General features: G+C 40.0%; 1 protein-coding gene across 2 annotated transcripts; it reads left to right on the plus strand.

Moving 5' to 3' along the window:
• Positions 1–28: 28 nt before the first annotated feature.
• On the plus strand, positions 29–21,379 carry Cryz (crystallin zeta). 2 transcript variants are annotated; one of them, XM_005007749.4, is made up of 9 exons: positions 29–165; positions 4,463–4,586; positions 5,956–6,108; positions 8,861–9,024; positions 11,570–11,621; positions 16,032–16,181; positions 19,705–19,806; positions 19,902–19,997; positions 20,445–21,379. In XM_005007749.4, exons 2-9 carry the CDS (start codon positions 4,476–4,478, stop codon positions 20,604–20,606), a joined length of 990 nt encoding a protein of 329 aa, XP_005007806.1. In that variant the 5' UTR covers positions 29–165; positions 4,463–4,475; the 3' UTR covers positions 20,607–21,379.
• Positions 21,380–25,014: the final 3,635 nt, after the last annotated feature.

Here is a 25,014-nt window from a genome sequence, read left to right on the forward strand (position 1 = left end):
CCAAACTTCCTCTTCGTTAGGCGTTCGAGAACTTCTTGGCTCTCAGGGTAGCAACGGCCTTGAGCGGGTAGGCGGAGTCTTGCCAAAGTTGAAAACAGCCTGTCCTCTCCCTCTTGTGCAGTCCAAGGGAGCCATAGCAGGTTGTGATCCCTGCTCTGGAGGCGGGTAAGTGGTTTTAAAAAAGGCATCCCCGAGCTGTTCAGGTTGCAGGTCTCCGCGATGCCCCTACTGTTGGGATGGAGCTAGATTGTGTCTGCGCCTCTTTCCTGCAGCCTCTGTCTGTCCGCTCTGTGGACCAGTGTCCAAGGAGACCGCAGACCGCAGCTGTTCCTCCCTGGGTCTGCAGATGTCTTCCGCTCTGTGCGGGCCCACATGGACGGAGAGCGCAGCCCTGGGTCACCGCGTACATAATCCCCTGGCTGTCGACTGGGGTGCTGTATCCCTTTTGGAGAGCAATGTATAGTTTCAGTGACCCTGCCATTCCCACCTAGAAGAATCTTAGAAAAAAAAAAAAAATAGGACGAAATGCCCTGCGAAGATCTGTTTGCAGAGTTTCTAGAGGAGCCTTGCTAGTTGAATGTGCAGAGGCTGCTAGAGTTTGCCCTGCTGGCTCGCAGCTGAGGGCAGAGTCTGCGAGCTCAGCAGCACATTCTATCCTGCTAGCTCCCAGTTTTGGAGAGCAGCCCACCCCACTGCACCCCAAATCACCGTCGAAGATCCTGTGGGGCTTCGAAATGATCCCTTAGCGTGCTCCCCCCCTCCACGTCAATGGCCAAGATTCAGACTAGTGAAAAGATTTGAGTCAAAAAAATTTTTTTAAACATTTAAATTTACTAATCATAAGCAACATGCTCACAAGAGTCGTTTTTAAGCAACAACAGCATGTTTTGTAATAATTGCTTTTGTTTCCAAGTTTTCAGTTTTTATTTTAATTTTCTTTTGCCATTTTACTTACTGCTCTTGCATCATCATGTGCCTTTATGCTGGCTTTGTGAACTTATTCATTCTGTATTAAAATAAATGCTCACATTTTCCCCTATCGCTTTATTTTCATTTAAATCACATGGACTCAAGTATAGCCTGATAGATCACTGTTAGAAAAAGAATTGTAAGTTTTGTAGCTCCCACACTTGTGAAGTATGGTTGGCAAACTTTCAGAAGTAAAAAGTAAAACCAGTTTATTTAAAAGTACGCATTTGGTCAGGACAAAGGCCTGATGAATAAAAAGTCCTCTTGGCACAGTTTAATTTACAAACACAAAGGGCAGAGAAGCCTGACCTGTCCATTAGGCTGCAAATGATTCACTGTTTACTCAGGGTGCTGCAGAGGAATCTGCTTGTAGTTTTGAAGTTTATCTTCACAAAGCTTCTGTGCTAGGTACTATCCCTAAATTACAGATAAGAAAATTATTAATTTTCCTACTAGAACTGTGACCTATTTCTATTAGGCTTCCTGATTTATGAACCTTTGAGAAAGTGTGAACTCTGAATAGAAAACTTGATCATAATATATGTGATCCTCCATGTAGGATAGTTAACTGTCATCTCTGTAGCTCAGAATCTCATGCTGTCATCATTATAAAAATTATTTCTAAGAACTTAATCTATGCTAGTACTCCAAAGACTACATTTAAAGGACTGTACAATGGGAAGGGTGTGGGTTAGCAAATATTTAAGATACAAGACTTGAATTCTAGCTCTGTGTAACCCTGCCCAAATCTCTTAACCTCTTGCTGGGTATTCTCATTCATAAAATGAATGGTGATTTTATTTTTTATTTCTTCATAAAATAACAGGTTTAATAGCATATTGCTAAAGGTGAAAGACTGTTGTTTTTCAGAAAAAGAACTTAAGAATTATCCTAATTGCTGTTATTTGGTTACATTATTTTATTCTTTTTGTAATTCTCTTTGATGTGGCTCCTGCATTAAGAAACAGATGATGATCTTGTAGTTGAGTTCAGAGGCAGTGATTGTAGGTTGGAGATCAATCAGAATGGCTCAGTGGGAAATAAGATGAGGAGGAGTTAAGTGGAAGGTAACGCTGTGGAGACTGTGCCTGTTTCTTTACAAGCTCCATAGGACAGAGTGGACCTGGGCAGGCCAGGTGGACATTCCCATCTGGTAGTAAGGGTGAGTCACCGCCTTATGTTCCTCCCTCTCACCAGTACCAAAATGTAGAGGAAATAAATGTGTTGAAAACAAGAGATCCTATTTCAGGACAGTTTTGATTGTATTGTTACTTTTTTTTTGAAGTAATGTCTGTTGATGGAAGAATAGTTGCAACCCTGTGTGTGTGTGTGTGTGTGTGTGTGTGTGTATGTATGTGTGACCTCACATGTGTCGATGTGTACCTGTCTGTGTGTATGCACACAGTGTGTGAGCACAGTAGCTGAGGGCATTTTCTCTGCACCCTTTGTGTTTCCTGGTTTTAGCATAATACCTGGAATATATTTTATGTTGAATAAGAGTACAGTTTGAATGAAATATGTCCAATGTTTGGTGTTAATGTTTAGATAATTGAGACTGGATTCAATGAGGGTGGTAGCTTGTTTTCATAAGCAGGATCCTGTTAACTTTGTTTTGTCCAATTAAAGGTGGTTCTAGTGTTGAGGAATGGAGTGTATAAGAAGCTGGAAAGGAGACTAGATGAGAAAGGACTAAGGTGATGTGCCATACACAGGAGCCTGCTGCTGTCAAATTCGGTGCTTGGGGTGCACCAGGTCTCTACCCCAGTACTTCTCGTAGGAGCCCAGTTTTCCAGGGATGAGACGGGCTCACAGGTTAGGCCTCTTCCCAAGGCGCTGAGGCTAGTGAATGACAAGCCAAAGACGCAAAGCCTGCGCTGTTAAATTTTAAAACCCACACTCCTGTACCACCACGTCAAAAACAAAGAAGGAAAGTAAAAGCTCTGTGTTTTTTCCACCGTGGAAAACTGATCTAGTGCACCTTTTTTTTTTTTTTTTTTTTTTTTTTCTGTTTTATTTTCTTTCTGTTTGCACATTCTTGTGCTAGAAAAATCCCAGCTGGAGCAAAGACCTGAAATGTGCAGTATTGAGATAGCTGAGCTGGCTCTGCCTGCCCTCCCCATTGCCCTATGTGGTCAGCATTGTGACTGCTGCATCTTTTTAGGATGCATCATTGCTAAACCATCCGTGCAAATGCACTGCTTTGTGTCATTGTAATGGGAGGATTTTTAAATGATCCACCTTTGATTAACTATGTCAGGAACTTTCCATTCATAATGCCACCAAAATAATTTTGGTACCCCGCCGCCCTATGGAATACCATTTAATAAGCCCTGTTCTGAGCTCTGATACCAAGTCTGAACTCTTGCAGCACAGCTCCTCGCTCCTGCAACTGTTTCTGACACTTACACTGCTTGTGTTTGGTGAGTATGATTATTCCAAAAGTTAGCAGAGATGTGGTAGGTGGCAGAAGATTCTAGACATATTTGATTAGGTTTATTTAAAAAAATTATGATAACCTAAAATTAAAATTACAGAGGTATAGTCAAAATCTTTTCATTATATCTTCACAGTTACAGATTTTTCTGAAACTATGTAATTTTATATACTAATGCGCTTTGCTTTTTCATAGAGTTAAGCTCTGAGTTTTCATTTTAATATTAACTGAGGTAGGATGAAAAGCTGAGCGCTTGTAAATTACAAAAAGATTTCATACAGAGCAATGTTTTTAATATTTTTTTCCTTTTTGTTAAATTGAACTGCATAAAGTCAAGTGTTTCAATATTGATCACTCTCAAAAATTTAGTGATGAAACAAAAAGGCAAATTGCAGAATTAAGTACAGTATAATCTAAACTTGGGAAACATGCAAAACAATAGTGTATATTTCTTACACATACATGTAGGAGCAGTGTTACATGCTTGGGAATGATTAGCACAGAAATTATGATAATCACCTCTTAAAGGTCAGGCCAGAAATAGGTTGTAGCAAGGGGTTCAGAAGTCTTTAATAGTAGTTTAGTTTTTTTTTTTTTTACAGTGTTAAGGTTTGTTAAAGTGAGGTATAAGTGTGTTTATTACATTCTTTGTATTTTTCAATATGTTTGAAATATTTTATAGTCTAACAAAAGGAAGTCTTATATATATCATGTCAGTAGATCTTATATTACCCCCTAAAATTTCCAAGGGGTTGAGACCCAAGCTTACACCAAAGCAAAAAGATACAGTATCATGCTATATCTGTCCAGATGTTTCTGTTTGCATGTTTAATCCCTTGTTGAAGGCCCTAAATCCCCACAGGAAGTAGTATGAAGTATTTTGCTTTGTAGCTGAAGGATTTGTAAGATGAAAGGTCCTTAAACATGAAATGAGATCAGTGGTAACTTCATGATTTAAGTTGGTTTTTTTGAAAAGTTGTTTGATCTGCCCTCTAAAGGGGGGGACGCATAGTGATAGCCGACATACGTTATGACAATATACTGATTTCTTTTCCTTAGTATCTGCATCACCATGGCAACTGGACAGAAGTTGATGAGAGCTATTAGAGTTTTTGAATTTGGTGGACCAGAAGTGCTGAAAGTCCAGTCGGATGTCGCGGTGCCGATTCCAAAAGACCATCAGGTGGAAATGATTACTTTACTTGGGCAATGATTATTCCAGCTTGGAGACTCAAGGACATTAAGTTAGGGTTCAGAAGAGTCACAGTGATTTCTTAAGACATTGAATTTGGACAGAATTTGCACTACTTATATTTTTGAACCTGACAAAATTATCATAAATCTAATTAGTGAAGTAGATATAGAAAACAGTTCTGGAAAAAGTTTTGAAGCTGAGAATCCCCTACAGAGTGCAGTAATTGGATTTTTCTGAATGGAGTCATCAGTAGTTTCGAGTCAGTTTTTCTGTTGCAAACTTCCGTGATTTTTATTTTGCGCATGGTGGGAAAACAGTTTGCTTCTTCACTCATGCTTTTTCACATATGAGTTAAGATAATTTAATTGTAGAGTTTAATCATCTCCAGAGACTTTAACAATATCCTTGTGATTCAAAATTATGTACTTTTATTACTGCATCTTCCGTGACTTCCAAGTCTAATTTCCTAAGCAAGCCTTAGGAGAATTTTTAAAATTTGACTATAACTTATCTTTACAGATTTATTTCCTACCACTTCCTCAGTAGCCTGGGCTGTAACATCATCAAACTTTACCCATTTTTCCCAAGTAGCCCTTATAGTCCTTCTACCAGTGTCCACTCCTTCTTTTTACCTGAAATTCCATTTTTCTCCCATTCCTGTAGAACTTATACTCATCTTTTAAGGCCTAAGTTAAATGCTCCTAGTTCTTCTGTAAACTGACTCTTACTCTTATAGCAGAGAAAATTATTCTGTGTTACTGGTAAAATTAGCTGCTTGGATACATATAACTGCAAAATCTTAATGGTTCAAAAGTAGGAAATGATTTCCCAAATTCTAACCTGGAGGTGGTCCCTTGCCTCCCACAGTGAATAATGACCTTGGCCTCTGTTATCATATGACTCTGTCAATGTCTGTACATGACTTCCAGGTTTTGCGGGAAGGGTAAATGTATGCACTACCTAGGAGGGTTTCTGTGGGCCAGTCCTCGAGTGGCCTCTCTTGCTTACCTTCCTTTAGCTGTGGGCTCAGTCCTTTGGTTACTGATAATTATAAAGGAGGCCAGAAAATCACGTCCCTCCTAGGTATCTAAAAGGAGGAAGAACTATTTTCGATGAACATGTAGAGGTTCCTGCCATACATCTTTTAAACATTTGTTTTACTGTTTTCTCATTGTTTTTATACAGCAATGTTTTTCATATTGTCTTCCTTTCATTTGCATGTTGGTTTGCAAAATTAGAGTGTGAGCTTATTGAAAGCAAGGATTTACTTGTTTTGTTTTCTTTATCTTGATAGTTCCCATAATCCTGATTTAGTGCCTAAATGCTCCATGTGAACTAAAATATGTTGTCATTGCAGGTTCTAATCAAAGTCCATGCATGTGGTATCAACCCAGTGGAGACATACATCCGCTCTGGTACTTACACTAGGATACCACTGCTGCCCTACACCCCAGGCACTGATGTGGCGGGGGTCGTAGAATCCATTGGCAATGACGTGTCTGCTTTCAAGGTATTACACTTTTAAATATTTCTATTTTGGCTGACTTTTTTTCTTAAAGTACTTTCTTTTATTTATTTTTTCCTAAAATACTTTTAACACAGCTTTAAGATATTTTCTCTATTTAAGGCTTTCAGAGGCCCCATTACACAGTTTCTGCCACTTGGGGGACTCCTCTAGTCAAAAAAGGACAAGATTTCATATCCATAGCATTTGTTTGTTTGCATGGGCAGGAATAAATGCCGGATAATTTCTGTATCTTCTCATTTCCCCAGAATCAACTGTGATCCTTTTGATGGAATACCAATTTGTAAATGAAGCAAATTCTGCTTATGATTTCCTAACTCTTAATAGTTGTCAAGCCAACGTATTTTAAAAATTATTTTATCAATGTAGTTACATGGAATAAAGGGAAAATGAATTCTTTTGAAGAGTAAGTAAAGCGTGAAAACATGCAAGGTCATTATACAGTTCAGCGCTTTGAATCAGACCAAGGTCAGCAAAAGTGTTGTGATCAGGGCTTTGGCTGTTTGTATGCCAACAGAATATAAAGCATTGTTAGTAGGCTCATGGCAGATGCCTGTTCTAGCATCTTTCCTCATAATATCCTGACCTACGCAACTTTGACAGTGCATTTACTGAGACCAGGCTGAAAGTCAGCAGAAAAAACGCGCCCTTGGACAGGAAGACAGCAGATTCCTATGGCTTTCCCACTTCTCAGCCAGTGATTCTGCCCCTGTTGCTCCTTTGAAACAATTCTTGCTAATGTCACTAATGGCCTCTGTGTGGCTGGAGCTAATGGGCCCTTTTATGTCATTATCTTTCTTGACTTCTCTGTGACATTTAACACTCTCCACCACTTAAATTTTTCTTAAAAAAAAAACAAAAAAAAAAAACTTTCTTTGGTTTCTGTGACATCATCTTCTCTTATCCTCCTCTGGGCCTCCTCACTGGGCATTCTTTTCTTCAGGCCTCTGGAACTCTAGGTGCTTCACAAATGTTGGTGCTACCCAGTGCTCTCTGTCCCTGTTTAGAGCTCTGCTTTTTATATTTGCATTGGGTACTTCTGTCATGATAATTCCATGTGTTCTCCTGATTTCTAGTCTCACATGTGGTATCTTTAGGATTTTCAACTAAGCCCTGGTGCTGTCCTTTCCAAAATGGTAGCCACTGGCTCCATGTGGCAATTTAAGTATTCAAATCAAGCTAATCTAAATTCAGGTTGAAAATCCAATTCCTCAGTCACACAGACAGCATTTCACATGCTTCATAGTCCTGTGCATTTAGCTTGAACCCTACGCTACGGTGCAGTTGGAGAACATTTCCATCATCGCAGAAAGTTCTCTTGGACACCGCTGGGCCCGCATGCTCAGAATCAGTCTCTTCCTAAGCAGGTCTAAATCAGCTCGTCTTTTCTTACTGTAGGTCCATTCTTTGGTTGTGCCATTGCATTGGTGACCTCTGGGGTTTGAGTGGTATCTCGTTTCCTTCACCCAGCTCTCTCTTACTGTAACTGCTTTTTCCCTCCTCTTTGTACATTCAGTGCCTCTAGTTTAATTCAGGTTATCCTGCCAGAGAGGGAGGGGGAGAGAGAGGAGGGACAGGAATGTTCCTTTCTGGGTTGTGTATTTAGCTCCCGAATGAATCATCAGTTAAATCCACATATAAATGTGGCACCCACACGTCCAGTTGCCCTCTAAACACATGAGCCTTTTGAGGCACATTTTAAATCAATACTGTAACACATTGGAATCAGTTTTATGTGTATTTAAGCTGGAAGAAACAGGACTCATTTTACTCTAATTACATGACTGTTTGTGGGACACTGTACTGGGCAATGATTTTTTTTTTTTTTTTCTTTTTCTCTTGGAAGCCTTTCGAGTCTTTATTTCGTACCTATCCTTTTACATGATGCTGTTACTATTCAGATTTCTTTATTATAGGACTAATTAAAGTATACAGAGCAGCCTGATGTGTTGCCTACTCCAAAGAATATTTACTTCATATTTTTCCAAGCAGGAAGAGTTAGGATAGGTAGTTATAGTGGGCACTCTGATTTCTCCCAGTATAAAAACTGTATTGCAGCTATGAAGCCAGGCATGAACTTTTTGATTATGAGGGCCCAGCAGACATTCATTTAGAGTTTATTGTGATTCTGGATTCAAGGGAAGAAGCCTAGCCTGCTGTCAGGATCCTGAGTGGTTTCCTGTTTTGGGGTGTATGCATGAAGAATGGTGGGAATGCAGGAGTGAGAACATACATGCAAAGGGTTTGGTTTGTGGAAGAAGTTACATGCAAATACCGTGCACAGAAGTAACTATTTGTGTTGACTACCATTTGCTAAGTGCTTGATAGGAGGAAACCACAGAACTTTTCGTAGTTCAGTTTCCTTGTCTGTGTAGTGGGACTTAAAGTGCAGGTAATAATACTGCCTGTCTTACAAGTATCATGAAGATCTAATAGGATAATGCCCATGAGACACTGAGAGCAGTGCCTGGCTTTGGGAGACCTCAGTGAAAGGGACTCATACCACTCTCATCAGGATATGCTTTAAGGGCCTCTCCTTTTAACTTTCCCATTTCCCTTCAGTTTTCTTTTCATTGGTTTCCACCAATAACACATTTCATAGCACTCAGTACTCTAAAATTATTTTTATGAGATTATGAGATGTAAGAAACAACATGTACATATGTATGGTGGTAACAGTTTTGCTGTAGAGGATTATGCCCATTCTGATGCATTATAAATGTGATCTCTTCCCTAGAAAGGTGACAGAGTCTTCACTACCAGCACCATTTCGGGGGGCTACGCAGAATATGCCCTCGCTTCAGACCACACGGTGTACAGGCTGCCCGAGAAGCTGGACTTCAGACAGGGAGCTGCCATCGGCATCCCCTACTTCACTGCCTGCCGTGCTCTGTTCCACAGGTAAAGGCACACAGGGAACGTTACAGCCAGTGCCCAAGGCGGGCACATCAGCTGCCTTCCATCCCACAACCCGCGCATTCATCTGTCTGTTGCCTTTGGTTACTAGTTATTTACCATTGAGCATGCATGGAATGGGAACTGTTAGTTTGGGGGGTTGTGGTGATCCCTGGCCACGCAGAGCCGTCTTAAGACACCATCTTAGGGTACTCACAGTCCAGTGAGAAAGTCAGAGGTAGAGCAATAGTATTCATGTAAGTGTGGAAAGTATGAAGGGAAGTGTATGAAGGGATTTAGGGGATCACCAGGGACATTTATGGGGGTTAGGTGCGGTTTCCTGGAGAAGTCTTAAAACTTGGATTATGTTAAGGCTGTGGTTTGTAAAATCCTGTTATCTGTTAGAACCATCTGGGCAGTAATTTCAAAGTACATTCTAGGCTCCACCCCAGACCCACTGAGACTTGAGAGTCTGTGTTTTGATCAGATCCAGAGGAGGAGTGGCTGCAGGGCATAAGGATATTTTCAGCAATGGTAATAGCGTAGTGTGTAGGGGTGACAGTGTGGTGTCTGAGGGGAGCTGCAGTCATTTGGATTTGTTGAACAGAAGATTTCAAAGCCAAGAATGGCAAAAATACAGTTGGAGCACAGTCTCTCAGAAAGTGTTAGCTGTTACCATAAGATAAACAGACTTAAGATAGTAGAGATTTAGGTTATGGGGCTCACATGTTGTTCTGGTTGTTCTGTAATGGACATGAAATGCCTGATTCAGGAGAGCGTTATCATTACATTTGTGTTTCATTGGGGTCGTGTCTCTGCTGTGTGGGGAAGAATTTGAAGACAGGGATGGAAGTAGAGATAGGGGAGTCTTGCAGGAGACTCCTCTGGACAAAACATTTACAGACCAGAGCAAAGGTTATGATAAAAGAAGTGGAAAGGAGAGAGCTACTAATAGTGTGGGTAGAACCAGGAATATTTGGTAATTGTTTGCAATTAGAGAATAATATCAAGAGAGGTGGAGAATTTAAGGGTGCTAATCGCTTTCTATCTTAGGTAATTATTGGGTACCTGGCTAAGATTCCCAACTGCCTGTATGAGGGGTACAGTGAAAGAATGAAATAAGAAACAGAGACAGATTTAGTAAGGCATGAAAAGGGTCTGAGAGGTCAGTGCCTGAGGAAGGACAGAGACATAGACACTTCCAGCTGACCACTATTCATTGGGTGGATGCAGTGATAATGGGTTAGTGGAAGATTCAGCAGCAATGGGATGCCTGAAGAGGGGAGAGGTGGTCTTATGATAAGAAGGATCTTGACCTGGAGTGTTTTTTTTTTTTTAATCTTAGAGGTTTTAGTTTTAGTCTTAGTGAGTGAGAGAGGCTGGCTCATCCCTAAAGAGATAATGGGAAATTTCACAAAGGTGATGCTGAGGATAATCCCAAGCCTCCATTTATCCCTTAGGAAAGTATGCAAAATTAGCCATTGTGAATTTGTGGTCCCCAACAGGTAATACATAATTGTGAAGTGTTGAAGGTAAGCTATGCTCAGTTTTGGACATCTCAGTGGAGAAGTCCCGTAGCCTGTGGAATAAGTGGAATAAGTGAGTGGAGTTTGATGGCTGGAAACATAAGTTTGGGACAGTCAGCACATAAGGGAGAGCAGATAAGACAGAAAGTGATGGATACGCCTGAGGGAGGGAGAACAGGAATGTCAGTATTATTGAACGTGGTCACAGGATGGGAACAGAGTCCTCAGGGACCAGAAGGGAGTGGCTCTCAAGACTAAGAGAGTGTAGGGGACATAGTAATTCATGTACATGGGCTCGGAAAATTAAAAAATCTGGGCTAGAGTACTGTCTTCACCCGGTACTAAAAATACAATCTTGGCCAAGGTACTTGTCCACCTCAGAGGTAGTTTACTGATTTAAAAATCATAGATAAGAACATCAGCTATGCCTGGAGAGTGGTGGGAAGGAAAAGCTTTCAGGACAGCACCTGTCAGCAGTGTTAGGAGCAGTCAGGCTGCTAAGGAAGGAAACCGAGTGTCAACATTAGCAATGAGATCTGCAGAAGAAGCAGTGGTTAGGCTTAGCAATGATAGCTCATGGAGTCACAGAGATTTTGCAAATTTGTAATTTGCTGGGGTAAACTGGAGATTGTGGGAATGAAAGAGTCCAGTTCCTCCAAGCCTGGCAGCTCTACCACATAACATACCCACAAGCACTGCAGCACCCCTGTCAGAACAGCACCAAGTCTTGATACCAGCACCCAGCACAGGGCCTGGCATGTGACTGCTGCAGGGAAACACCTGCAGAATGAAGAGGTGATGGGGAGGTGCTCTTTATCTGTGACTCTGAAGAGCCTTTGGTATTTGATCCCACAGAGCCTGGAGAGTATCTTGAGCTTTGAGGGTACATTTGCTCTTCGGGTAAGTGTTAGCTGGAATAAAAGTGGAGTCCTTGAAGATAGTGCAAAATTACTTGAACTTAATTAACTTCAAAAGATAAGGTGATGGAACCTATGCTTTTTTTTCCTCTTTTTTTTTTTACGCAGTGCCCGTGCAAAAGCTGGAGAAAGTGTTCTGGTTCATGGAGCTAGCGGAGGAGTAAGTATTTATTTATCTTTTTTATGTTTAAATTTAAAAGAGCTTCGATTTGGAGGTGTCACATGACAATCAAGCTGTTTTTAAAACCAAAACTTACAGCCGTGAGTGCATTTTTTTTTTTCTTTCTGCAGTGAAGCTTTTTAAAAATGCAGTCTTCTGAAGGTGATTCTTTGCCATTAGTTTAGCATCTCTTGGTTAATAAATTCAGCATACACCTCATCAAAGCTGTGTGTATTAGGCTTTCTGTCTAGATTGGGTGTGGACCAAGATAAACAGGCCTTGTTTTTGCTTTTGAGTAGCATCTGTTGCAAGGATATTTATTTTAGAATTTTAAACAGTTGTAAAGGTTACTGTTAATTCCATATTCCTTTAGAAAAGGAAATAAGGCTCATTAAAGCTTTACCTGTGTTGCCCCAGACAGCATGGCAAAGCCACACTGTGAGATCCCCCTCCCTTCCCTGCTTGCCTGCTGTGCTTTGATGACATCCATGGAGTACACAGTGTTCAGCTGTGTCCTTAACACCACAACCCATGGCTTAAAATGCTAATGCTGGAGGAGGGGAGGACTCAGAACTTACAAAATAAGCCCCTCGTGGAAATCACCCTGTGCAGGCCTGTCAGAAAACCCTTCAAGAAACGAGCTGCCAGTCTGCCTCTGAGGAGCTTAGAGGAAAAGTTAGAGCTCTGAGGTTGGACTTTAACAAGAAATCCACATGACCTCTATCCTGTGCCTGGCAGAGGCTTTGGAAATTTTGGAGACAAGATTTCACATTGTTTCAAAACAAAGCTACCTAGGGCCAGACAGCTCACCTGGAAGAAGCTGGTTAACCCTTTGAGGGGGTTGTATGTTCTGAGGAGATGGTGGAAAGAGGTGACTTACTTCACAGCAGATTATGCCCTGAATAATGAGTGGTAGCCTGGAAATGTGAATTTATCTCTAAAAGTGGACAGAGAATTCAGTCCATTTTCACCTTTTGATAGCTTTAGATAGAACTCAGCTCACTACCTGTAGACCCCAAATATATCAATTCTGAAGGATTTCACAGATCAAACTATTCACTGAGAAACACAGGATTGTCCTGAGGAGACTGGAAAAAATATGACAGAGAAACCCTGTCACAAGCTCCTCTTGTTTAGAGTTACCAAAGAGGCTATATTTGGATGAGATTAAATTTAACCCCAAATCACTGAAGGTCTGTCAAACACATGCATTTATTTAAATTGTTCTGGCTTTGTGAGAGTTGACCCCATGCTCTGTAAGAAGGGAAAAATTTCAGTAGGAAAGAGACTGAAGAGTTTAAAGAAAATCTCTTTTTATTCTCTTTACCCTCTTGTAAAAAGCCCAGGCGCTTCACTGTGATTTTTTTTAAAGGTAAAATCCACAGTGTTCTGGGGCTGGCTGAATTTGTTAAATCCTCGGCTGGTGGGGATGGGCAGGCATCCTGGTGTGTAAAGCACTTCTGATCCTTCCGGCCCTGTCGAGGAGGGAGACAGCGCTGGGTTTTGCCTTGTTTCTGTTTGTACTTTCTGTCCTCCTTGAATTCAGCTACCTTTGGGATTCTGTCGTATGTTTAAAACAGTGTGGGATTTACGAGCACAGCTATTGTCTGGACGTTTTGGCAGGCAATGCCCTACTTCAGCATTAGCAAGACAAGTTGAAGCCAAACAGTTGACAGCAATGGTGCATAATCTAGTGAGAGAGTATTGCTGTTGCAATTGAGGACAAGAATAAACAGTGCCCTAAAAAAAAGCTATTGGAAAACTTAAAAATAGAGGATAAGAACATATACTTACATTAAATCTTTAGTTTAAAATGTGATTTTGTTACAAGTCTGTTTTGTTTTGTTTTCTTTTCTTTTTTGGTACTGGGGATTGAACTCAGAACCTCGCACTTGCCAGGCAGGCACTTGTGCCACTGAGCTAAATCTCCGGCCTCACAGGTCTGTTTTTTTATAGTGAAAATTAGCATAGAAGTCAATTGTGCTGACCCCATGGTGGCTCATATTTTGTATAACTGGATATCTGTCTTCAGGCTGACACAGAGAGTTCTACACATTTGTTAGATCACACAGATCCCTGCCGTAGGCTGGCTGAGTTCAGACTCATTGGTTCTGTATGCCTTCGTCTGTAAGGTACATTTCAGTTTTGGGAGTTTGCAACTGCTACACTGCTAGCAGATTCCTCTCATCATTTTTCATTTTAATTATTTTCTCTCTTACCCAACCCAATCCTTCCACTAGATCAGTGGTTATCAATAGGGGGTGATTTTGCATCTTTCCCTCTTCCTCTCTGGGACATCTGTCAATGTCTAGACATACTTTCTGGTTGTCACCCTGAGGAAGAAGATTCTGGAATCCAATGGGGAGAATCTGGGAATGCTGTCAAACCCTCCTTCCAAGTTCAGGAGAATCCCCATAAGGAAGAGTTTCCTGGAAATACCAGCCAAAGAAGGTCACCAGTGCCAGGCTCAGAAACTCTGCTCTCACAGTGTGACGCTTACCTGTGCCATTCATTTGACATATAATCAAATGTATTTCCCAGCATTACTGCTTAAATAATTGCTCTGTATTCCTGAATTTTACTTTTATTTCCCTTTTATGCTAAGCACACATCTCTGGTGTTTCTAGTGGTTTCATTCCATCCTTTGGCTTTAAATATCATCTGGAAGACGATGAACTTTTTTTGATGCCTCCAGCTCTGAATTCTTTGGAGTCATGCAGTGGTACCTCAATTCACGAACACTTTTGTTTGCAAACAGTTTGACTCACAGGCAGAAGCGTCTAACAAAATTTCATTTTTGTTTGCAAACTGCATCCATCAGGTAACAAAAAGTACTGCGGCCATCTTTCCCACCCAAACACAAACGTGGCCTTCTTTGGTCTTTCTTACCTCCCGAGCCTCCATTAGGATGCAGTCACCTTTCCTAAAGTCTAAATTGATCGTGCGCTTCCCCCAGTTGCACCCTTAATGATTCTGTGTAGCTCTTAGTGTAGTCCAGAACCTCCATGGTCTTGTGTCACTCGCCTCCCTTTGCTGATGTCTCTCATGTGCTGTCTCTGAGCCACATCGACCCTCTTTCTGTCCTCTGCTTCCTTGAGCACATTTCCACTTCATCTGGTTGCCTTGGCTGTGTTTTCCATCCACACTGGCGCCTCCGTGACTGCCCTGCTTTCCCTGTGGCTTTGTGATTACTTCCTCCCCGCTTCATTTCTGTTTCTGCAAAGCGGCCGGCCTTGATGACCTCAGAATCCCTTCTCCTAATCCTTTTTGATACAATAGTCTTAATTTTTTTAGTGCTTACTATTTTCTGGGTTTATTTTATGCATTTATTTATGCATGCATTTCTGACCTCCCCCCTGCTTAGAACGTAAGTTTCTCCACGATTCCTGCATAATAAGCACTCAGCAGTCAGGCAGGGTCCTGTTACCTTTTCATCATTGTGACCAAAGAGCTGAGGTACACAGCTTGGAAGAAAGGTGTGTGTTGGCTGAGGCTTCAGAGGCTTCAGAGGCTTCAGAAGTTTTGGTCTCTGGTCAGCTTTCTCTGTTGCTTTTAGGCCCATGAGAAGAAAGAAACATCATGATAGAGAGGTGTGGCAGAAGGGGAGCCCTGCTCGCCTCATGGCAGCCAGGAAGCACAGGTGAAGAGGAGAGAGGAAGGGATTGAGAGTAAATACAACTTCAGCGGCATCCCTGACCCCAGTTATCTCCTTCCTGCAGCTGGGCCCTCCCTTCCAAACACCCATTTATCTACGAACCATGGATGAGATTAGGACAGCTGCGATCCAGTCACCTTTGTAGGCCCTGCATCTGAACACTGTTGCATCTGCAATCAAGCCCTCAATTTAGGCGTCTTTAGGGGACAGGTCGTATTTAAATCATAATGAGCATAGGGCTGAATGTGCCCAGATAACTTTCTCTTTTGCTTGAGAAATAGATGCCCTTGTTATTTAGTAGTAGTTGTTTACTTAGTTGCGGGTGTAAAAACATGTTCAGATCATATTTACAGTTCCTGTGTGCACAGCAGAACGCTGTGGTGCCGCGGGTAACAGTGCCAGGTCTGCAGTTGAGTTCGGTGCAACTCTGTTCCTTCTCTATGTGTGACTTGGGCAAGATATTTGTTGTTTTGAAGTCTGAGCTTCCTCATCATAGACATACAGACAGATAATGTCCACTTCATAGCAGTATCCTGAGGATGAAATGAAGCAATACGTATAAGATTTAATATTATACACAGAAAATTACAATATAAAAGCCCTTTTATTTTTCTTATTGCTTCATGTATGCTGTAAGTTCTTCCAGGATAGGTTAAGTCCTAAAAGAATCCTAACTTCATTTTATATAGATGTTTAATCCATGCTTGCAGCAATGCAGAGAATATATAACTGGGTTACATATATTTATTTTTTAGGTTGGATTGGCAGCATGCCAGATTGCTAGAGCCTATGGCTTAAAGGTTTTGGGGACAGCTGGTACTGAGGAGGGACAAAAGGTCGTTTTGCAAAATGGAGCCCATGAAGTATTTAATCACCGAGACGCTCATTATATTGATGAAATCAAGGTAAAATTTTCTATAGTTTTACAGAAGTTGCACATTTTTTATTGGAAACATAAATGACTTTTATCAACTTGTTCATTAACCAATCTTAACGTTACTTGCTTCTTGTATGCCTACATGTGTTTTTGTGACTATGTGTGTTTTAATTAAACAGCCGTTCACTTCACAGCATTCACTGCAATTACTATATTGTGTGTATATTAAATGTAACCTTTCTAGAGTCTTATAGCTATACAGACTGATGTTCTTTAATGCTAATCACATTTTAAGTAAAGCTGCAGCTTTGTATTTACAGATGTCATGTTTTCATGACAGGTGAAAATTCAGAGAATACAAACTGGATCTCTCTAGGCAGGAAATAAATTTTTTATTTATTACCTGTGTTCTTGGGAGGGATAATTACTGTCTCATTCAACTGGTAGCATGTAGTTGTTGCATAAGAGTTCCAACAGATTCTGAAGTTCCTCTAGTCCCAGTTGACTAAAGTGATTACTTTGCTAGTCTTCAAAGACCCTGAGAAGAATTAGAATTTCCCAAGTTGTGGATATGATGCAAACCAGGTTATTACTAGCTGATGAAAAGCATGAGTGAAAGTTCATTATCACTCACCCCTTTTGCCAAAGCACTAAGCAAAGATGATCCTCTATGTGTGTCCAGGGAACCTAGGACCCATTACATAGCGCCGATACCATTCTGCAAGAATATCTACACTATTTACCTCACTGACAAATGGTATGAACGTTTTTTTTTTTGTTGTTGTTGTTTGGCAGTAACCTAATTTTAAGGCCATGATCTTGGAGCGTCCTATATTTTTCACTGATTACCATTGCTTAGATTTCTCCCCATCTTTCTAGGCGTCCTTCCCTTATCCTATCAGCTCACTCCTTTTCTCTCCTCCCTTTTCCCATCAGGTTTCTAAAGGAAGTAAAGAGAACTTATCTACTTTTCCTCCCTCACCTCCCATTGCAATTTTACCCTCATCCCAACTACTTAAACTGCTGCCAAGAAGTCACTGATGCCTGTAGTCACTAGTCTGCTGGGCTTGTCCAAGTCCTTCTGTTTGATTTTTCTGGAGCACATGACCTTGTTTGGATCACTTTGAGGCTGATTCTCTTCCTACCTCTCTGACAATTCACTTTCAATCCATTTTCTTTGGACTTTGCTTATGTATTAGTGTCTCTAGGTTTTCCTTTAGTCTCTTCTTCCACGTGCTGGTCCATCCGGGTCAACCTCACTGACCAGGCATCATGGCACCACTTCTTACCCACATGCTCTGGATTTCCGAAACTATCTCTGGCCTGAGTTCCTCTGCTGTATGCTGTCAGCTTTCTAGAGGTTACCACTCATCTGCTCACCCAAGACAGAAACTCTCTTTTCAGTTTTTATACCTTTTAATCACCATCCCATTTCCCACCCATCAAGTTGGTTTCTTCATTCTACCAGTGTTATCTCTGATTTGTCTTTGATATGAACCTCTTTCCATATCATATCGTGACTTAGCTTAGGTCTCAATATCCCCAGCCTTAGCTATTACTCATATTTGAGATAGTATTTCCTTTTATATTTTCACCTGTCCTTTAAAAAAATCAAAACAAAATAAACAAAATCCCTCCAGAATAACTAAAATATGATCTCTTTTACTAGAGGAAATTTTCTCTCATGTTCTCAATTGCTCTTACAGTGCCTAACACAGTGCCTGGCACATGGATTAATGAACACTTGCTTTAAAAAATATTTATGTTTCCAAATTCCTTAGCGTGGCATTTAGTGTATTTTCACAGTCTGTACCCATTGACAGTCTCTTCTGCTTTGGATGAGCATCCCACAAAGTCCCTGTGTTAAAAGTTTGAGACTCCCACCCTGACCCTGGCAGTGTTGGGAGAGAGTGGAACCTGTAAAAGACTAGTTGGAAGTCTTTTGGTCATATGGAAGCACCCCCTCCAAGGTGATACTAGGACCTTGGTCACCCTTCTTTCTCATTTGTTATGGTTTATATCTAGATGTCCTTTCAGAGGCACAGGGGCTTATAAGTGGGGTTTGTTGGAGGTGCCTGGATCATAGAAATGTTAATGCAAAGATGACATTGGGAGGTAAAGCCAGGTTGGAGGAGGTGGTCACTGGGAGAATGGTCAGGAAGAATCTGTCATCTTCCCTCCCCTTTGATCTTAATGCTTCCTGCCACACTGCCATGAGCAAGCCTCCTCTGCCATGCCTCCCTACCTTTCAGCCAACTGACTATGGACTGAACCCTCTACAACTGTGAGCCAAACTAAAACCCTCCTCTCCTAAGCGGTAGGTGGCAGGTGGCAGGTGGCAGGTATTGTGTCTCAGCAACAAGTAAAGTAACTAAGACATTTCTCGCAGTTGCTTGGCCACCATGAGGTGAGAGGCTTGTTCTGTCATCCCTCCAGCCCTTGCTAGAACTAAAAGTAACAGGACCATCAACAGAAACTTCCAAGATTGTGATTATCTCAGATATTTCATTGTGTTAACAGAAAGCTGAATAACACTTCCTTTTTTTTTTTTTTTTTTTTGCTACTCTTCCTTCTCAAACTCTCCTCATAGTCTTTGTGTTTTAGTTTCTTATACTGAGACATCGTTCTTTGCTTAAATTCCTTTTCATGCCTCAGGATCCAGGTGAGCATCTATGGAACTTTGTTCAAGCATTACAGGCAATCACACTTTAGCTTTTTCTTCAATTTAGGGCTTATTTCTGCTAATGTAGCATGTCGGCCATTGCATGTTAGCTGTAATTGTAACATTTTCTTTCTTCCTATGTTTCTGAGCTCAATATGCTCATTCTTTGCCTTCTAGCATAATGCCTGGCACAAAAACTGTTTTTTGTTAAAATAAATATAATGCAAATATGTATTAGCTTTTCTTAAATTCCAGTTTTAGATGTTGGGAATCAAAAGAAGAAAATTAGTATGACAAGCAGATTGTACATCATTTAGATCACAGCCAAACATTCACATGCTTGTGTGTGCATATGTACACACTCCCTGTCTCTCTCTCTCACACACACACATACACACACATACAATTTACCCCCGCCCTACACACACATCCTGCAATACCAAGCAGCCAGTGCGTGCATATATTCTTTCTTACTTTTAAATAAAAATGGGAGTTCCCTGAAAGGCTTGAATTTTTTTATTTGTTGTTTATTTCTCTACAAAGGTTCATTTTGGAGATAGAAGATGTTTTAGCTAAGGAAAAAGTATTTTATATTCCAGTTGAGTGTAGCACTTGAAAATTCCAGGCAAATTCTGTGTCATACAGCAATCTATGTAGTACAAATCTTTATCACTTTAGAGTTGTACCAGTACCTACTGTTTAGCTGGTACCTTGAAATCGGATCATCTTTATATAACTATGTCATTTAAAACTTTGCATTGTTAGTCTTTAAAAGGTAACATTTTACATGTCATTTGGAAATAGTTTCTGTAAAATATGACACTCTTAATAGGTATTTTATAGTGTTTTTCACTTGTTATCTTACTCTACATTCTTTTTTACTAAACAGAAATCCATTGGTGAAAAAGGAGTTGATGTGATTATTGAAATGTTAGCTAACGTAAATCTTAGCAATGATTTGAAACTTCTGTCCTGTGGAGGACGAGTGATCGTAAGTAAAGTTTTCTTTACCACTTCAAAGTTTCACCACAGTTTAACACTATTTTGCAGTAATCTTTAACTGCAGGCATATTGTTTCCATGATAGATTGTGGGCTGCCGAGGTTCCATTGAAATAAACCCACGGGACACCATGGCAAAGGAGTCTACCATAAGTGGAGTTTCTCTGTTTTCATCAACGAAGGTGAGAAAAGAAGTGATTTGGATAATTTGGTAATTTGGTACTTTAAATGTCAATAGACCAAAAGTTGGAATTGAAGCTTACTTATCTGACTAGAGGAAGTAAGTAAAGGTTATTCACTGGGTAATAGAACAGTCTAATTTATAACGTAAGTCAAGACACTTGAGAGAGAAAGGGAATAATGTTAATAATTAAGATGGTGGATTTTTTTTTTTTTTTTTTTTTTTTTTTTTTTTTTTTTTTTGTAAACTAACATTCTTCCAGGCAAATGGAACTTAACGGTTATCCTTCAGAGAATTATGTTTTATGTAGTTTTGGACAAGTTTACAAGAGTCACAAATTTTTAAGAGGCTCTTTGTGGTATATTTCTTAATTCTGAAGTTTTTTTCAGTGCTTCTGAAACTTAAATCATATGGTCCACTGCAACAGATTTGTTTTTCTTTCTCTTAGGAAGAATTTCAGCAGTTTGCATCCACTATTCAAGCAGGAATGGAACTTGGTTGGGTGAAGCCCGTGATTGGGTCTCAGTACCCACTGGAGAAGGCTTCCCAAGCTCATGAAAATATCATTCATAGCAGTGGCACTGTTGGAAAAACGGTTCTTCTGATGTGATGCTGCTTTTGTGGGCTTCCAGCGATATTAAGTGATTTTCTTTCCTCCATCTTCTTTACATTGTCACTAACAATTATTTGATTCAGTGAATTTGCCTTAACAAAACAAGATTTTTCTTTAAAGCAAAGATGGTGGAGTAAAGTTTATGATGGTAATCATTTTTAGTGCCTTCTATCTTAAGTCAAGGAATCATTGCAATAGGAAAGAACATGGTAGTGGGCACTTGGCATTGGTGTACATTTCAGAAATTCTTAACTGATACTTGCTTAATTCTGTGCCATTGACTGAAACATGCTAATTCAAAGTAAGACTGATTGCCAAAACTGCTAATCTTTATTAAATGCTCATTAATCAGTTCAGATTAGCCCATAGCTAATTGGACCCCACAGACGTTCTGGACCAAAAAAAATCCCTTTTCAAACTAATCTCATTTACAGTTACTTACAAAGAATGAATAAATAACATCCCAAGAAATTTGTTGAGTTTCCTAATATTTCTCTAAACAGTGGAAAATTCACTGCGTTACTGGGTGATTGTCAGTGACCTACCATAAGTTCTCTGAAGGCAGCAGTCTGTTGAGTCTATGAAGCTGGAAAGAGAGTCACCAAGCAAACATTTCATGATTGATTAGATTTTCAGAGTAGATTTAGTTATCTTTTTTGGTGTGATGTGAGTTAAAAATTTTTTATTTAACAATTTCACAAATTGGACATATTAAGACGATCTGCTTTTGTTTCATAACACAATAATCTGTAATAAATTCTACAGAGCAATCTTGTGTCACCTAGTTTGGCTTTATGTAGTACATGCGTCACATTACTTCTGATACCTAATGGTTGCTTACTAATGGTGTCCTGTGTTGGAAGCCTTCACTAAACTAAGTAGGGGTATAACCTTTTAGACATCTTGCCATCAGTGTTATGTCCAAGAAAATAAGTTTTGGTGATTTATTTTCATTTTTGTTTTTCATCATGTGAACACATCTTCCTGGTTTTTGCTGCATTTCCTGGTTGACGTTCTTACCTGATTTATTCTGTAGAATGTAGAATGTTCTATTTTGAACAGAGTCCTGCATTGATAGTGTAACCGCTGATTTCTGTAACTGCAAGGTATCAGTGGTCTCTAGCTCTGTTCTCTGACGCATGTAGTTTTTGCCATTAGCATTTTCTATATTCATTCACTGTGTCTTTTACAGGTCAAAGTACCCTGTAAAATAACATTTTGGGCAAAAGTTTCAAAAAAGCAAAGATTTTAATCTATAGACTAGCACTGTATGTGCTCCTTAAAGTGGAGAATTCTTTTACACGCACAATGATAAAGAAATAATAATTCTTTAAAAGTCAGCATAATGTTTGCACATTGGCCTCAGCTATACAATAAGCTAAGCGTGGGGACTGGGGATTTAGCTCAGCAGCATAAGCACCTGCCTTGTAAGCAGGCAGTCATGAGTTCAATCCCCGATACCAATAAAAATGAAAAAGACCAAAAAAAAAAAAAAAAAAAAAAAAGAAAACAATAAGCTAAGCATACTATCTCATTACTTCATATTCATTGATGCAGTTCAACTAATTTTGAAGACAAAGTCACGCAAACAGCATGAATGAACTGCCACATTTATGACTGTGTAGTGTTGGGCATATGTTCTACATGAATATCCTTATGATTCTAGCTCTAGCTTTGTCCCAGCTCATAGCCAATCACATATACTGGTTAAGGCTTAGGGCTACTTTAATTGTTGGTGCTTATCCTTGATGTAAAGTTTTATATATATATATATATATTAAAGAGAGAGAGAGAGAGCATTATCTTTTGGATTTCTGTTCCTGTTTGCTCTGAATTCTGTGACCTAGACTTTTATAATGTGTTGGAGACCAAATTGATCAACTACACTTGAGTTCCAAAAGATGAAATATGCCAAGGGTCATATGACTAGGAGCTTCAAATTCAATTGACTTTAATTTATTTTTTTAAGTAGGTTGTTGACCTGAAGCTACCTTCAGGTCTTTGGCTTTCCTAGCTGACTCTCCCTTTGGCTTCCTTAGGAGTTAAGCTTCATTTTGCCTGGAATTTCTGGGTTCTGAATCCATTCATCATCCTCACCTCAGTTCTCTCCCATGTCCTGATCTGGGGAGCTTTTTAAAAGGAAGTTATTCTATTCATCCATTAGCTCAACAATTATTTACTGAGTACTTAGAGTCTGAGAAGGCACTGTACTATAATTTGGCAGTGTTAACTAGCCCAGGGGCATGGTCCATATCTTTAGTTTCTTGATTCAACAAGAAGGTCAAAACTCAAAATTTTTTGGAGTGTGTTAGACAGGGTTCTTCAGAGAAACATACATACATTAGGAGATTTGTTTGAAAGAATTCATACATGTTGTGACAAGTCAAGGGTGGGTAGGATTTCTATGTTGGGGTATTGAGGCAGAATTCTATCTTAGGAAAATCTCAGTTTTAGCTCTCAAAGCTTTCAACTCATTGGATGAAGCCTATGTGTACCACTGAGAGAACTCACTTTTACTTACATTGAACATAATTTTATGTAAGCACATTAATAAAGCATGATGACTTTATGTTGGCACATATAACCAGCCATTATTAGGAGTGGCAGGGACACGGAAGACAGATACTTAATGTAGCTTAGAATTTCCAACCACACATTTAATACTTCAAATGCATTTTTTAGCTCTCTATTCCATAATAGCTTTGATCACAGAGGTAAAAAATGTTTTGGGTGCTTCTGGAAAGGAGAAAAATCAGATTGTGTTTTATAATGTCCTTACCTCGGTATTATTAAAGTGGAAATTACATGCATGCCAAGAGGTTTTTGATATTCACAAAGCCTTTTTTTTCCCATGCCACATAACTCCCAAGAATAACGAAACTTATCGGGTCACTTGGACCTGGCTTGCTCAGCCGCATTTTACAGACAAGAAAACACCTCAGCTCCATCCTTAGTATATCTTCTAGTAACAGTTTTTAACACAGTGTTTTATGAAGGTGTCATTTTAAAATTGTCATAGGACAAATATACTGTTCTAAAGGGCTCATTATGAGCACCTCCTACACCCGAGGAAAAAGACTAGTAAATATATGGCAGAAACCAAGGTTCATTCTGGTTCCTGTCCATCACAGGTGAGGACGGTCCATGTGTATTTAAGAATCAGTCTAATGCTAATTCCAAACCATCGTGTGACACAGATGTCCATTAAACATGTGGCGAGCGTGCCCACACGTTAGCAGTCTCTGATTTATTCCTTCTCGACTTCATGTAAAAATATCCATAAAAACTGCAATAATACAATAAAAGTAAAAAGCAGACCCTGTGCCAAAATCATTAGGAATTTTTAACTGTGAGATCAATCACTGGATTCACTGAGCCACATCACCTGCGGGTATACAGGAAAAAGTCTCAGTTGCTGTGCCTAACTCAGGACGCAGGAGCTATGCTGGGTGGAAAACCACATTCCTTGTTGCTCCAAAATCATCTGAGCTATTTGGAGTTGACATCTGTGCCCGTGTCATGATTTCCTTCAACTTGCTTTCATGTGTTCTTTAGACGTTGCAAGTTTCAATTTTCGGTGAAGCAACAGATGAAGAAGGGGGAGAGAAATTTATACCTAGCAGGTTGCTATTTTTAGGTGTGATATATTCCCCAAAGTCCAAATGTTAAACTTTCCCTAGAGGTGGTTGGACCTCAAACAGGCAGGGCTTAGTGAGAGGTTTTAGGTCATTGAGGGCATGTCCTCCAGCAGTATATTTAGACACCCATTTCTTCTATCGTATGGTGAGGCAGGTTGCAGGATACACTGCCTCACTACAAGCTCAAAAGCAACAGGCCCTACTAACTATGGACTGGAACTCCACAGCCTTCTCTTTGAGCTGATTATCCCAGGTACTTGTTTTAGTACCTGTGACAGGTGTGCAGTCACCATAGAGAAAGCATTGCATATGGATTGAGAACAGAGGTCCCTGGGTTGGAGCAAATGCTGGAGAGAATTCAGCACTACAAAGAACATTTGTCTGACTGGGGCGAAGCCAGATCATCCAAGAACTGGAGCAGAAATGCTCACACTTTCTGATTTAAGGAATTTATACTGCTTCCCTCTGAGTATTGATCTGAAAGGAGCTGAGCTCTTTTAGAGACAGATGAGACGAATGAAGGCGTTACAAAATTCTCTGATACAGTTGTTAAGAGCATGGGGTAGAGAGGTGAAAAACCTGGCTTTAAATCCTAGCTCTGTTACTGATCAGCCATGGGGTCCTAAAATGATTAGTTAATCATTTGGAGCCTTACTTTGCTAATTAACATAGGGTAAAAGTTATGAAATGAAACGTAAGTAAGATAATGGCTGTATAGCACTTAGTGTGCCACGTGGAACAAAGAAGTTTTAAAATGTATTTCTTAT

This window comes from Cavia porcellus, unplaced genomic scaffold (assembly GCF_034190915.1).
Source record: "Cavia porcellus strain 051 isolate PalLab524CR breed Dunkin Hartley unplaced genomic scaffold, mCavPor4.1 scaffold_1, whole genome shotgun sequence".
NCBI lineage: Eukaryota > Metazoa > Chordata > Mammalia > Rodentia > Caviidae > Cavia > Cavia porcellus.